The sequence below is a fragment of the Patiria miniata genome, unplaced genomic scaffold (assembly GCF_015706575.1).
Source record: "Patiria miniata isolate m_02_andy unplaced genomic scaffold, ASM1570657v1 HiC_scaffold_1, whole genome shotgun sequence".
In the NCBI taxonomy this organism is placed as follows: Eukaryota; Metazoa; Echinodermata; class Asteroidea; order Valvatida; family Asterinidae; genus Patiria; species Patiria miniata.
Genome location: NW_024037047.1, coordinates 16,609,169 through 16,623,326, shown reverse-complemented (window position 1 = coordinate 16,623,326; position 14,158 = coordinate 16,609,169). Strand labels below are relative to the sequence as shown.

The 14,158-nt window shown below is 40.0% G+C and overlaps 1 protein-coding gene and 1 long non-coding RNA gene across 2 annotated transcripts; both read right to left on the bottom strand.

Moving 5' to 3' along the window:
• Nucleotides 1-1,539: 1,539 nt before the first annotated feature.
• On the bottom strand, nt 1,540-3,715 carry LOC119723808. The gene is made up of 2 exons (XR_005270578.1): nt 1,954-3,715; nt 1,540-1,797 (listed from the first exon to the last, which is right to left on the bottom strand). It is a non-coding gene; the product is annotated as an uncharacterized LOC119723808 (long non-coding RNA).
• Nucleotides 3,716-12,496: 8,781 nt separating this feature from the next.
• On the bottom strand, nt 12,497-13,808 carry LOC119723786 (gastrula zinc finger protein XlCGF7.1-like). The gene has a single exon (XM_038194648.1). It carries the CDS (start codon nt 13,727-13,729, stop codon nt 12,812-12,814), a length of 918 nt encoding a protein of 305 aa, XP_038050576.1. The 5' UTR covers nt 13,730-13,808; the 3' UTR covers nt 12,497-12,811.
• Nucleotides 13,809-14,158: the final 350 nt, after the last annotated feature.

Below are 14,158 nucleotides of genomic sequence, written 5' to 3'. Positions count from 1 at the left end.
GTTTTGCTGGTTTGAATATTCGGAAGATAAAAGCTAAGCATGTACACACACGACTGTGATGTTATTTTAATCATTAAGTTGCTGCACTTTATTGTTAGATGCAACTTTCTGTTGATAGTAAACGGCTTTTGTTGATGACTGATCATTGTTCCCATCCTTTAAGTCAGTAGGTAAAAGCCATTGACAGTAATAAAATACTTACTGCAAAACACTCCTGCGGCCCATTACATCGATCGCCGCGAACAAACTTGAACTGGCGCGCTTTTGCGTACAACTACGGCTTTTGTTGATGGCTGTTCATTGTTCCCATCCTTTAAGTCAGTAGGTAAAAGCCATTGACAGTAATAAAATACTTACTGCAAAACACTCCTGCGGCCCATTACATCGATCGCCGCGAACAAACTTGAACTGGCGCGCTTTTGCGTACAACTACGGCTTTTGTTGATGGCTGTTCATTGTTCCCATCCTTTAAGTCAGTAGGTAAAAGCCATTGACAGTAATAAAATACTTACTGCAAAACACTCCTGCGGCCCATTACATCGATCGCCGCGAACAAACTTGAACTGGCGCGCTTTTGCGTACAACTACGGCTTTTGTTGATGGCTGTTCATTGTTCCCATCCTTTAAGTCAGTAGGTAAAAGCCATTGACAGTAATAAAATACTTACTGCAAAACACTCCTGCGGCCCATTACATCGATCGCCGCGAACAAACTTGAACTGGCGCGCTTTTGCGTACAACTACGGCTTTTGTTGATGGCTGTTCATTGTTCCCATCCTTTAAGTCAGTAGGTAAAAGCCATTGACAGTAATAAAATACTTACTGCAAAACACTCCTGCGGCCCATTACATCGATCGCCGCAAACAAACTTGAACTGGCGCGCTTTTGCGTACAACTACGGCTTTTGTTGATGGCTGTTCATTGTTCCCATCCTTTAAGTCAGTAGGTAAAAGCCATTGACAGTAATAAAATACTTACTGCAAAACACTCCTGCGGCCCATTACATCGATCGCCGCAAACAAACTTGAACTGGCGCGCTTTTGCGTACAACTACGGCTTTTGTTGATGGCTGTTCATTGTTCCCATCCTTTAAGTCAGAAGGTTAAAGCCATTGACAGTAATAAAATACTTACTGCAAAACACTCCTGCGGCCCATTACATTGATTGCAGCGAACAAACTTTAACTGGCGTGCTTTTGCGTACAACTACGGCTTTTGTTGTTGGCTGTTCATTGTTCCCATCCTTTAAGTCAGTAGGTAAAAGCCATTGACAGTAATAAAATACTTACTGCAAAACACTCCTGCGGCCCATTACATCGATCGCCGCAAACAAACTTGAACTGGCGCGCTTTTGCGTACAACTACGGCTTTTGTTGATGGCTGTTCATTGTTCCCATCCTTTAAGTCAGAAGGTTAAAGCCATTGACAGTAATAAAATACTTACTGCAAAACACTCCTGCGGCCCATTACATTGATTGCAGCGAACAAACTTTAACTGGCGTGCTTTTGCGTACAACTACGGCTTTTGTTGTTGGCTGTTCATTGTTCCCATCCTTTAAGTCAGTAGGTAAAAGCCATTGACAGTAATAAAATACTTACTGCAAAACACTCCTGCGGCCCATTACATCGATCGCCGCAAACAAACTTGAACTGGCGCGCTTTTGCGTACAACTACGGCTTTTGTTGATGGCTGTTCATTGTTCCCATCCTTTAAGTCAGAAGGTTAAAGCCATTGACAGTAATAAAATACTTACTGCAAAACACTCCTGCGGCCCATTACATCGATTGCAGCGAACAAACTTTAACTGGCGTGCTTTTGCGTACAACTACGGCTTTTGTTGTTGGCTGTTCATTGTTCCCATCCTTTAAGTCAGTAGGTAAAAGCCATTGACAGTAATAAAATACTTACTGCAAAACACGCCTGCAGCCCATTACATCGATCGCCGCGAACAAACCTTTAACTGGCGCGCTTTTGCGTACAATTTTCGACAGTTGCAGCTGACATGTGTTAACTCGATTTCTGACTTTCGAATATTCGAAATACAAAAGTATTTGGAATTGGACAAAGACAAATATACTTTTATTCTTTACATTAACAATACTGCCATTTCACAAGGAGCATTCGAGTGAGCCTTTACATGTACATGTGATTTACTAGGGTAGCATTTTCATTTACACATTTAAAAAACATAAAAAAGTGAGGATTTTTCATCGCAGCAGTTTCTTTGGAATGGCTAACTACAAAGTAGGCCTATGCCTTTACCTCAGATTTACAATGTACATGTCTTAGTCAATTTACTAACAATTTCCAATGAGAATGAGATGTAAACGGCATAATCAACTAAACTAAAATTGTTTTTATTGAATTACTTTTTTTACCTACATGTAGTTATTTATGTAGTTGTTAGTCAAATTACAGTGTAGATGTACATGTGTCATTGAGTATGTGGCTGTCCACCACGAAGGGTAGTCTACATGTATGGAATAGCCGCTTGCAGACACGCGTCTATGATATTCGCGCAGATTTGGCGAGTAACCAGTTCACGCAAGGATTATTTTGACAAGAACGATATGAGACGCGGGATTATTTTTCACTCGACCTCAAGCCAGGCGGGTTGAAGCCATCACCTTCGGGCAGCACACTCACATTTCCAGCCTTGCTCGCTGCGAGCTGGTCACTGACAGATATTCCGGCCTCGCTCCCGGCGTCATGTGCGTGTTTATCTGTCATCCGTTCTAAATACCACAAAGCCTATGCATGTATACACGTCATCCGGCACAAACTGGTTGATTATGCAAAGCAAGACTGCGTCTTGACCTCAAAATTCAGTGGGTGCCTTGTATCGGGTCTTGTGTAACCCGTACGTTCTATTACAAAACATGGCAGCCAAATTGACTAATCAACAGCTTAGTCCACATTTCTGATCGGACTGACGTCACATTTTCTAAAGTCAACTCCGATTTGCTGGCGCGGGGTCACGTAAAATTTGCCTGCTAGGATATATCAGACATTTGAAGTGTGGCTCTGCACACGTGTATATATTTGATGCTCATGCCTTCAAGTCAGATAGTACATATATTATGGTGAATGTTAGCACATCAGCTTACACTAGTGAAATGAAGTAGAGCAGTTTCCCCATACAGCATTTTATAAGCCTTTTCGGAGTTCCAACTGCGCGCATTCGTAACCTGTGACAACGCACATTGTTTGTCTCAAATGCCCTTTGACAGTACCCACATTGCACAAACAGCCTTTTTGTAAAGTCAGTGGCGCGATGTTGTCAAAGGCCATTTGAGACAAACAATGCGCGTTGTCACAGGTTATGAATGCGCAGTTGGAACTCCGAAAAGGCTTATTATGCCAAAACAAACCAAGTCAATGCGATGAAATGTGCTGAAGCCAATACTATAGAGGAATCTGTCCTACATGTATTACAATGATAAAAAAAACCCAGGGAATTGCATCCTCTTGCTTTTTAAACAATAATTTCTGCATTTAATGTCTGGTTTTGTTCTTCCGAGCAGGGGCAAGAATGCATACAAGTTTATTTCAAAGAAACGTATCATTAAATAGCTGTCCTCCTGCTCAACTAGGAATGCCAGTCATGTATGTATGTAGTATCAGATCAAAAGTATTTTTCTTTTTGTGTAACATGCATGTAGTGGGGCAGATAGGGGAAATATTTGGGGGATTGTGCCTTTGATGATACAAGCATGGCATTTGGCACAGTCAGAGTATGCATTAAGAAAGAGATTTGGCTAAAGGGCCATCACAGATTTGTCCTGTGCAAAAAAATATATATGTAGAATAACAATACGGCGATTCACAATAGTGCACCTCCAAGAGTTTGCAACGCGTTGGCCAATCACAATGCGCGAAATCAGTCGACCTTTTCCAAACGCGCATTGGGTCGACCGATTTTGCGCATTGTAATTGGCCAACGCGTTGCAAACACGTAGAGGCGCACTATTGTGAAACGACCATATTGCATGTTTAGTCCACCTTTATTTTTTTTCAAAGGACAAATCTGCGATGGCCCTATAGCCAAACACAATGTACATGTATCTTTCTCATGACATACTCTGTGTGCCAAGTGCCATGCTTGATCATCAAAGGCACAATCCCATCACCTATGTGCCGTACTAATGTATATGGGTTATACCAGCTGCATCGGAAGTCCTGTTTATTATGTCACGATTTACTATGTTTTGCCCCCCCCCCCCCAACAAATACCTCCTTTTTGAGTGGTCGGGCACAACCCGACCACTGATTGGAGTTGTTACGATTAATCTTTTTTCTTTCTGTCTTTCTTTCTTTCTTTTTTTCCGGACAATAAGTTTCCGCGGCTTTTCTCCTAAACGGTATACGGTATGAACTTGTAACTTTCAACATATATCGACCCTCGTCCCAAGTGGTGCATATTACTCTGACGTCATGATGACGTCATTGGGTGTCAAATTACAAGGGATTTGAGAGGAAAAAGTGGCCAAATACTTTTACCTATAACTCTTAAACAAAGTGATCAATTACGTTTCAACTTTGCAATCAGATAGACTATTAGTTGATAAACTTTTTTTGTCGTGTACGTGAACTCGCTTGACCTTTACTTCCGGGTCTGCCGGAAGGTCAAAGTTACGTGAATTCAAAATTAAGACTTAAGCCTGAAATTAAAACAAAGCAAAATTTCTTCCGAACGGTTTACGGGATGATCATAAAACCTAGTGTGAATTTGTACCATGTTGCGAAGATGTTATAAATTTGGTTACGTCATCATGACGTAATGTAAGGGCAAAGTGATGGAAGGGCAAATATTGACAAAATAGTTTAAGCTATATCTTTTGAACTCAATAGAGTATCGTGTTCGTTTTTTTCTTGAGGTTGTAGACTATGCCTTGAGTAACATTTCATGTTCCCGGACACGAAACCGCTTGACCTTTACTTCCGGTGTTACCGGAAGCGCAATAAAAACTGAAGATAACCAGGAAGCGGAAGCATTTTTACTACATTTTACTACGTTTTACTATATTTGTTGGAACAAATAAGAAAGCGACTGCTTACAATAATAGTACTGCTACCACATAATGTCATCATATTTGTTCACCAGGGACTGCAAAATCACAGCTCTTATAAGAATAAACCCAGGGAGGATCCAGGAATTTGTACAAAATCACACAAAGCATTCAATACTAATATTCTAGTCTTTTTTTCTGAGTTCTTTCGGTGTAACTCGCATATCAACACTGATTCTTTAATTCGTACCTTTATGCAGAATTTAATATTTCGACAGTGTAGCCACAAACTTTATTTTTTTCGTTATCTCAGTGCAGCATTTTAGGAAGCCCATGCATGCAAAAGACATAAGCCATTTTATTTTTGATATTGAGATAATCAAATGTTGCATATATTAAGCTCCAAACACGTCATAGAGGCTCCCTCAAGTCTACCGATTCCGACCATGAATTCAATTCTAATATTCTCATCCATTTTCTGATATTTTTCGCCATAACCGATTGAAATCGCGCCTCGCCAGTTTTCCTCTCATATCTGAATGCTGAAAATTATTATTTCTACAGCGTGTAGCCACAAACTTTTCTGTCGTAAACTCAGTGCAGAATTTTATTATGCCCATGCAAAAGAAAAAAATAATATAAAAGCCATTTTATGATAAAATCAGCATATGTTGCATAAACTCCAACGACGTTAGAGGCTCCTTTTAGTCTACCGTTGTCATAAATTCAGTGCAGAATTTTATTATACCCATGCAAAAGACCAACAACCAAAAAACAATACAAAAGCCATTTTATCTTAAAATTAGCATAATTATGTTTCATAAACTTTAACGACGTTAGACGCTCTGTCAATTCTACCAATGTCGTAGCCTTAGTGCAGAATTTTATTATGCCCATGCAAAAGACAAAAACAAAACAAAACAAAACAAAAAAGCCATTTTTTTTAAAGATTAGCATAATTCTGTTGCATAAACTCCATCGACGTTAGAGGCCTCGTTAACTCTACCAATAGTCCCAACTGGTTGTATGCTTGAGTAGCCATCCATGCAGCACCAGATGTGCGCTTCCTGATAGGCCTACAAGTCTTGTCGAGGTAAAGCAACAAGTTCAACTGCAGGTTGTGTGATTTTCTTTGTGAAAAACACAGGGTAGTGGGTGCGGTTCAATTATGATTAAGTCACTGTAAACACATGAAAATATGCCAGCCCGACCACTCTGTAACTCAACAAACGCCAACCTCTAGTTTTTGTGTTTTTATCATCAATTCTTTTCATGCCATTTCCCAGTTTTGTGGAATATTGAATAAAAACACAAATTTGAAAATTAAAGATCACCCCTAGTGTCAAATGAGGTCAAACCACCCCCGCCCCCCAAATGTACTTGATCCACGCCCTTGGGTACAAGTTGTACATGTACATGTACATGTAGGTACACATGGACGTGTATGTGACCATGTATTTTTAAAAAGTGTGATATGCAAAAATCCCTTTTCTTTTATCTTTGTTTTAAATGTTGTTTTTTACTAAATTTGAAGGAACGAATAAACAATTGAAATAGAAACTGTGGCATGTGATGTTTGTAGTTCTTTGTCCATTGCTTTTAAAGGGAATGTACATCATTGGCTTTTGCTGTAATTTTCAGAAATGAACTATTTGTGGGGTTAGTATAATAGATCAAACATTGTTACACTGAGTGTTTGACGTTTTGTGTTCGAAAATGCTGGAAAAACCAAGAATTTAACAAAAATATTCAAGTAGTCTGGCTCCCTGACTCCACTAAAGATGAAATGATCAAAAATACCGGAAAATTGTAAGGTAAGGGAACCAGTCTAGCTGGCCTGCACCCATTCATGAACATGGAATCAATAGCAAGCAAAACAAAATTTAGACTTAAAAAAATGGTAAATTTGGAGCAGTAATTGAAAAATAGTTAGGTTTTTCCAACGGTGGTCGGCCGACCACCGTTGGAAATGTAAACAAAAATACCATTTTTTTGAAAATGGCTTCTCAACAGGTGCCATAATTTTACAGGATGCTTAAGACTGTCAATTACCAACATCCTAGTAAGGTATTTCGTAACAACTTGGTAGTTTTATTTTTCGATGTTTGCAAATATTGTATTTTCCCTTTAATTTTGATTATTCCCACGTTAAAACAAGGTGTTATTTTTTTGTCGGGGGGGGGGGGGGGGGGGGTTGGGCGTTCACTGGGGTTGACTTAAATGGATAGAATTTGAAAATAAATATTTTTATAAGCAATTTTTTCCATTAAAAAAAAGAGACTTGAATAAAGACTAGCCCTCCCATACCTTGAGTTTTGAAGACCAAAGTTGTTTTACCCCAACATTCAGTTTGCTGGATTAATTAAAATAAGAAAATTCAAGATACAATTTTTTTTCCACAACATGCAGATTTTACATGATGTTATTTCGCACAATTTAACATTATTTTATGAATACAAAAAACACTACACTATTCCAGGGCTGCCAACTTTGGGCAAGACCAAGAGCTGAGAGTGAGAATTTGGTGATGGGGTTTGATGATCAGAAGTAATCATGCTAATGCAAGCACAAAGCGCGACGCCCTACATGTACAGTCGAGTCTCGTTCATACAAACTCGTTCGGACCTAGCCAAATTGTTAGCTACATGTATATCAGAATTTTGTATTAAGAGGAACATCAGTCCCATTCATTGTGTACATACAATGTACATGTAAATGCACAGTCGGGACCAAGGCTTTATGTTTGTTATAACCAGAATTTTGTATTACAGTGAGTACTAACGAGATTCGACTGTAATTGCGTGGGTTCGGAGACCCGCTGAAAGGCCCGAAAATAATTTGGATTCTAGATGCGATCTGTGGTGCGATCTGAGGCAATTTCTCATGACCACTTTAACCCAATGTCTTTTAACAAAATATCATCATTTAAACATCATTTTCGGGTTTTATTTATTTATGTTATTTAACGTGAGAAATCCCGAGTGCGCATGCGAGAGCGTGAGAACAACCTGAAATGCGCGCCTCATGCACAATGCACAATATTCTGGAAATGCAACTTTAAGTTCAAATTGAGCAATCCAGGCACAATTTTGCTTTAATTCACTGCAGTTTTTGCTCAACTCAGTTTAGGGCAAGCAGGCCTACTGTCCAATTTTTGTTATCTCCAAATTACGTTGTCTACACACAAACAGAATGCCACACATGTACTATTCCATTTCACAATTATAACATTTTATTTCTACATCTACATGTACTTCATGATATGCGGCATGGTTTCATTAAGAAAAATAATTTCAAATTTAAAGGACTGTCAATTAAATTATCTGCATGATAATAAACATTAATAAGGACAATAAATAAATTATTATATTAAATTTAATAGCCACATTCAGTTTACATGCATCTACATGTACATGTAAGAATTACATGTACAGTCGAATCTCGTTAGTACAAACTCTGTTAATACAAAATTCTGGTTATAACAAACGTAAAGCCTTAGTCCCGACTGTGCACTTATGTGCACAATGAATGGGACTGATGTTCCTCTTAATACAAAATTCTGATATAACAAACAATTTGTATTAACGAGACACACTGTATACATTGTGTGTTCCAAAAGAATGAAAAGCATGGTACATGAACTGCATGTTTTTACAAATGTAACGCGTGTTTGAAAGGTACATGAATATATTAAGTTGTAGTCACAATTAGTATTTTGGTTACATCATGTGCAGTGTATTTTTAAGCTTTGCACTTAGTGCAATTATGGTACATTCGTAGCCAAAAAGTCAAATACTTTTTTGGAGAAATACCGGTAGGAACACCATGTAATAGAACACATCAGTCATGAATTTCTATACGCACAAGGACAATGCTTTGTGTTTCCCTTTGTCCCCGTAACACTCTCCCATAGACTAAGCACACAGTAGATCGAGGACCGTTTTCAACAAAAGACCCAACGCTCGAGGACTGAAAGGACCTTTTTGTTCTCCCTTTGTGTGTCTGTCCTCTATCGTAAAGCCATACAAGAACATTAATACATGTAATACAGGTACATGGATGATGTACACGTGTACATCTTAACACTTAAACAGATTAATACATGTACATGTACATCTAGACAGTTACATTTAAACCTCACTAACAAAAAGTTTCTAGTGCATGCACTACATCGGGGTTCGCTCATAAGTCCGACGCCTCATAGGTCCGACGCCTCATAAGTCCGACGCCTCATAAGTCCTACGCCTCATAGCTCCGACGCCTCATAGGTCCGACAAATTAAACGCCTCGTTTTTCCGACGTCGGACTTATGAGGCGTCGGACCTATGAGGCGGAATAAATCAAACTTATGCCTCATAAGTCCGACGCCTCATAAATCCGAAATTTCGGACTTATGAGGCATCGGACCTTTGAGGCGTCGGACTTATGATACGGCCCCACTACATCATACAACCACTTTACTACGCCTTCACATTTACACATACATGTACACGTACATAATGTTTGTGCGTTACCGTTACAGGCTACATGTATGTACAATGTGCATTGTAACATGTGACCAGTTCAACACTTAAATTAAACACATTTCGTTTTCCTCAGATGAACTATTAGACAATACAAATAGTTTGGATGTGGTTTTTAATATTGTTTAATATTGTTAAATAATTGTTAAATAATGTGACCCCCCCCCCCCCCCGGACACCCAAAACAGTACACTGGTTATAATATCAAACAAAATGTGAAAAAAATTCGGACAGAGCCAGTTTGGTTAGGGGGTATTTATACAATATACCGTAATATAGTGTTAATAGGCCTAATCGTTGGATTTGAAAGTATGGTATGAGCCCCCCCCCCTCCCCCCCCCCCCCCCCCCCCCCTTATTGATTTTCGGAGGCCAAGTGTCTGGAGAAAAAACCTGTCTACATATCAGACTTTTTTGCAGATGACAACCCCCCCCCTTCCCCCCCCCCTCCCCTCCCCGAAAAAATTCCTGGATCCGCCCCAGTTGGGATATGACGTTTTTAACACCAGAGGGGTGCAAAGCACCCGATGCGAAGCCGAGGAGGCTATGCGCCCCGAAGGGGTAAAAACGGCATATATCCCACATCACAGCAGTCAACAATTGTTTTGTTATATCATGCCAATAATTACTCAAAAAGATAAATAGTTGTAACTTATACTGTCTGCGAAACAATTATAACACTTCTGTATAACCTTATGGGGCATAAGATTTATTTATTGCGCCTCATAGGTCTGACGCTGCATAAGTCTGACACCTCATAGCTCCGACGCCTTATAAGTCCGAAACAGCATTTGTCCAATGTCGGACGTATGAGGTGTCTGACTTATGAGGCGTCGGACCAATGAGGTGGAATTTATGCCTCATAAGTCCGACGCCTCATAAGTCTCAGATTTCGGACTTACGAGGCGACGGACTTATGATACATGTACATCCCCGTATCGACATTGGAGAATGCCAAGTCGATTCTGAAACTTGTGATTATGTTTATTCATATGGTGTTTAAATCCCACCCTCTTGCACAAAGCTGATGAAATTTGCTCCATAAAATTTGTAATGCCTTGTTAACATGATCTGAAATTTTGGTTAAATTCCATTGGTACACAACAGAGTTACAAATATAGGATCAAACATAGGATACGTTTTCTTGACATGTTGTAGTATCCAATACTGAATGACTGACTAATGGTCACAGCCAGGCAGTTTTGTCATAACTGTACATGTACATGTAGCTGTAGTATTACTCCATAATGAATGGGGTTTATTTGCAGACCAGCCTATTGAAGACTGGCTACATGATACGGGTACAATGTACAATGCACAGCTCGTCCCAAAATACCCGCAACATTTTGTTTGCGTGACTCTAGCGTCGCCGCGGAAACTTGTACCGCCGTTATTGAAAGCTTGGTGTCCTAACTTGATTCCTGGGGCCAATTGCATCGAGCTGCTTAAGCACAAAATTTGCTTCAGCACAACAACAAAAATTGCTTAATATAATCAGGTTAGGCCCCCCCCAAAAAAGTTTCCGGTTTCTGGTATGGAGCTTACCTAAAAAGTGGTGCGGCGACGCGGCTTTTTTTTTTTTTTAACCTGATTTTTTTGCTTCAAATGTCAGCTGATGACTGCAAATGGTGCTCGACTAAACTTAGTGCAAATATATGGGAGTCCAGTGAGGCCACATAAAGCTTATTCTCGACCATAACCCAATCTAAAAACACGTTAAAATTGTGCAGCAGCAGGATTCCAGTCAAACCAGTGAGTTTGGTGGTTTTGAGACATCATCTTTCATTGAAAAAAACTTTTTCATTTTGCTGACGTGCATGGCTACGGTGACGCGCGCGCATACCAGAAACCGGAGACTTTTTTTTGTTGGCCTTACCAAAACGCTATGCGATGTACACATGTTCATTGCTTGTGACTGGTATTTAGCTGTTGTTTACTTAGCATAACAATCGCAGAGTTTTGGTGGACAACCTGATATTAAGCAAACTTTTGTGCCTAACCCTCACCTAAAGCTACAAAATACTACCGAGTAGTAACCTGTAGTATGCATTTCTTTCCATACAAGTGAGTACAACACATGTAGTATTCTGTAGTGCTTGGTCCTTGACCCCCAAAGAGCCCTTAGGACGTACATTTTGTGCTTAAGTAGCTCTATGAAAATGGCCCCTGGTACAAATGTACATGTAAGTATTGGTGTGATTTTCAAAAGGATTTTGAAATGATTGGTCTTCAAATAAAGGCATGTCAAAAACAAACTCAACCCATTTCAAGGAAAGTCAATCGCGCACATTTTTTTCTAATGTAGAAATGATTCATGTTCATCATGTTCATGGGCCTTATTCACAAGTCGGCCATATTGAATTGAAAGTGAGGTAAAATCTTAATTTTTGGAACTTGCGAAGAGAAATAAAAGCAAGTTAATTCCTAATTTATTCCAGTATGCTTCAATGAATAATCTCAAATTTGTTATAAAAATTCCCTAATGTTTAAAGCCAGATTAAAAAACAAAAGACAGTAAAATAAGGCTGCATTATGCCTGCATAAATAGTCTGGCGACATCCCATTGAACAGTTAACACTTCATGAAATACATTCAGGGAACTCAACAATGATGTGACGCATGATGTGACGATCTCGTTGCCCAGTTGAGTTTGTTTTCAACATGCCTATCTTTGAAAAAGAATAATTTTAAAACTCTTTTAGATATCAAACTAATACTCGCCAGGGGTAAAGTTCAGATTATAAGCTTTAAAATGGTGTAAAAACAACGAAGGTACAATGTACGTTTTTCCGTGCTGACGCTAGAGCCTCGCAAACAAAAAAAAGTTGCGGGTATTTTGGGTCGCGCTGTACAATGTACATGTACATGTATATGTAGGACTTCTAGTAAATAGCAATTTGGCAAATCTTTATGCAAAGGTAAATACTCTGGCTGGGAGCATCTTACTAGGGTTGCTTTGTCTTTTGTGGGGGGGGGGGTAACCAAGACACATAATAAAGGCATACTTTTGGGACTTTCAACACTTGAAAGCATTTTGAGAAGGCAGTCATGGATGATGCTTCTTCATGTGTTTAGTTACATCCCCTTTCTGTCGGAAGCCTTTGCCACAAATACTACAAGAATGTGGTTTCTGCCCAGAATGAACCATCAGATGAATCTGTAAACAGCTTTTTACAGCAAATGCCCGGCCGCATAGCTCACAGACAAACGGCTTCTCGTTGGTGTGTACATGTTGGTGATTACTAAGATTACTCTTCTGCGAGAAGGCTTTACCACACGTATCACAAACAAATGGTTTTTTCCCCGTTGTGAGTCTGTAGATGGATTCTCAGGCCGGGACGGGAGGCGTAACTTTTCCCGCAGAGCTCACAGTTGTACGGCTTCTCCCTATCACTGAGTGGAATGTGTGATTGCTGATGACGTGTAAGATGGCACTTGAGTTTGAAGCCTTTACCGCACACATCACAGCTGTGGGATCTCTCTGCCGAATGGAACCAACGATGAGTCCAGATGTACGCCTTGCTGAAGCTTTTGCCACAAATGTTACACAGCACTCTCTCATCTGTATGAACTTTATCTCTGTGATTCTTCATTGCATGTTTTGAAGCGAAAGACTTCCCGCAGACACTGCAGGGGAAGGGTCTTTCTACGGTGTGCACCGACTGGTGTGACACGACCTGTACTTTTGTCAAGAAGGTTCTGTCACAGATTCCGCAGGCAAAGGGCTTTACTCCTGTGTGGATCTTCTCGTGTCTGTGTTTAGCAGTACGAGATGAAAATGCTTTGTCACATGTTGCACAGTGGAATGGCTTCTCGCCAGTATGGATGCGTAGATGAACATCTAGGGAGCTCTTATGAGCCAGAACTTTTCCGCAAACGCCACATGCCACTGGACTACTTTTTTTGCGGTACACACTATAACTTTGATGCGTCTGTGCATCATTGAAAGGCAGCATCCCCTGATGATCATGTAGACCAAACTCGTGGTGGGTCTGTTCCTCATTGAACGGAATCATCTCCTGATCTTGTGGACCAAAATCTTGGTGGGTCTGTCTCTCATTGAAAGGCAGTATCTCTTGATCTTGTAGATCATAATCTTGGTGGGTCTGTTCATCAGTGAAACTGAAAAGAATAATCTCTTGATCTTGTACCGGAAGATCAAATTCTTCAGTAGGCTCTTCCTTTATTATCACCTCCATTCTGATGCCTGGAACCCTGCTTATCCTGCTGTATGCACACAGATTAATAACACAAATTTTGACTTGAATGATAAAGTACATTAACTGGTGTTATGAGTATAATTATCTGCGGTCTCTGAGTCAGCAGATGCCTTTGTAGAGTCAGCTCCAATTGAACCCTGTGCACTAACAGTCTGAGCTTCTCCAACATGGGTTTTCTGGTGATTTCTCAGACTGCTGAAATGAAGAAAACGTTTACCACAGACACAAACGTACGGTTTCACTGATTTGTCGACCGTGTGTGTCCGTTGGTGAGCAGCCAGGTGTATCTTCTGAGCAAACGATTTGCCACAATCGTCACACTTGTATGGTTTCTCACTAGAGTGGGTCAGAGTATGTCTGCTTAGACTGCAAAATTGAGCAAATGCTCTTGTACAGATGCTGCAAACA

What these genes read in the sequence shown, in the direction of transcription:
- LOC119723786 (XM_038194648.1), bottom strand. Translation starts at nt 13,729, where the DNA reads ATGGAGGTGATAATAAAGGAAGAGCCTACTGAAGAATTTGATCTTCCG.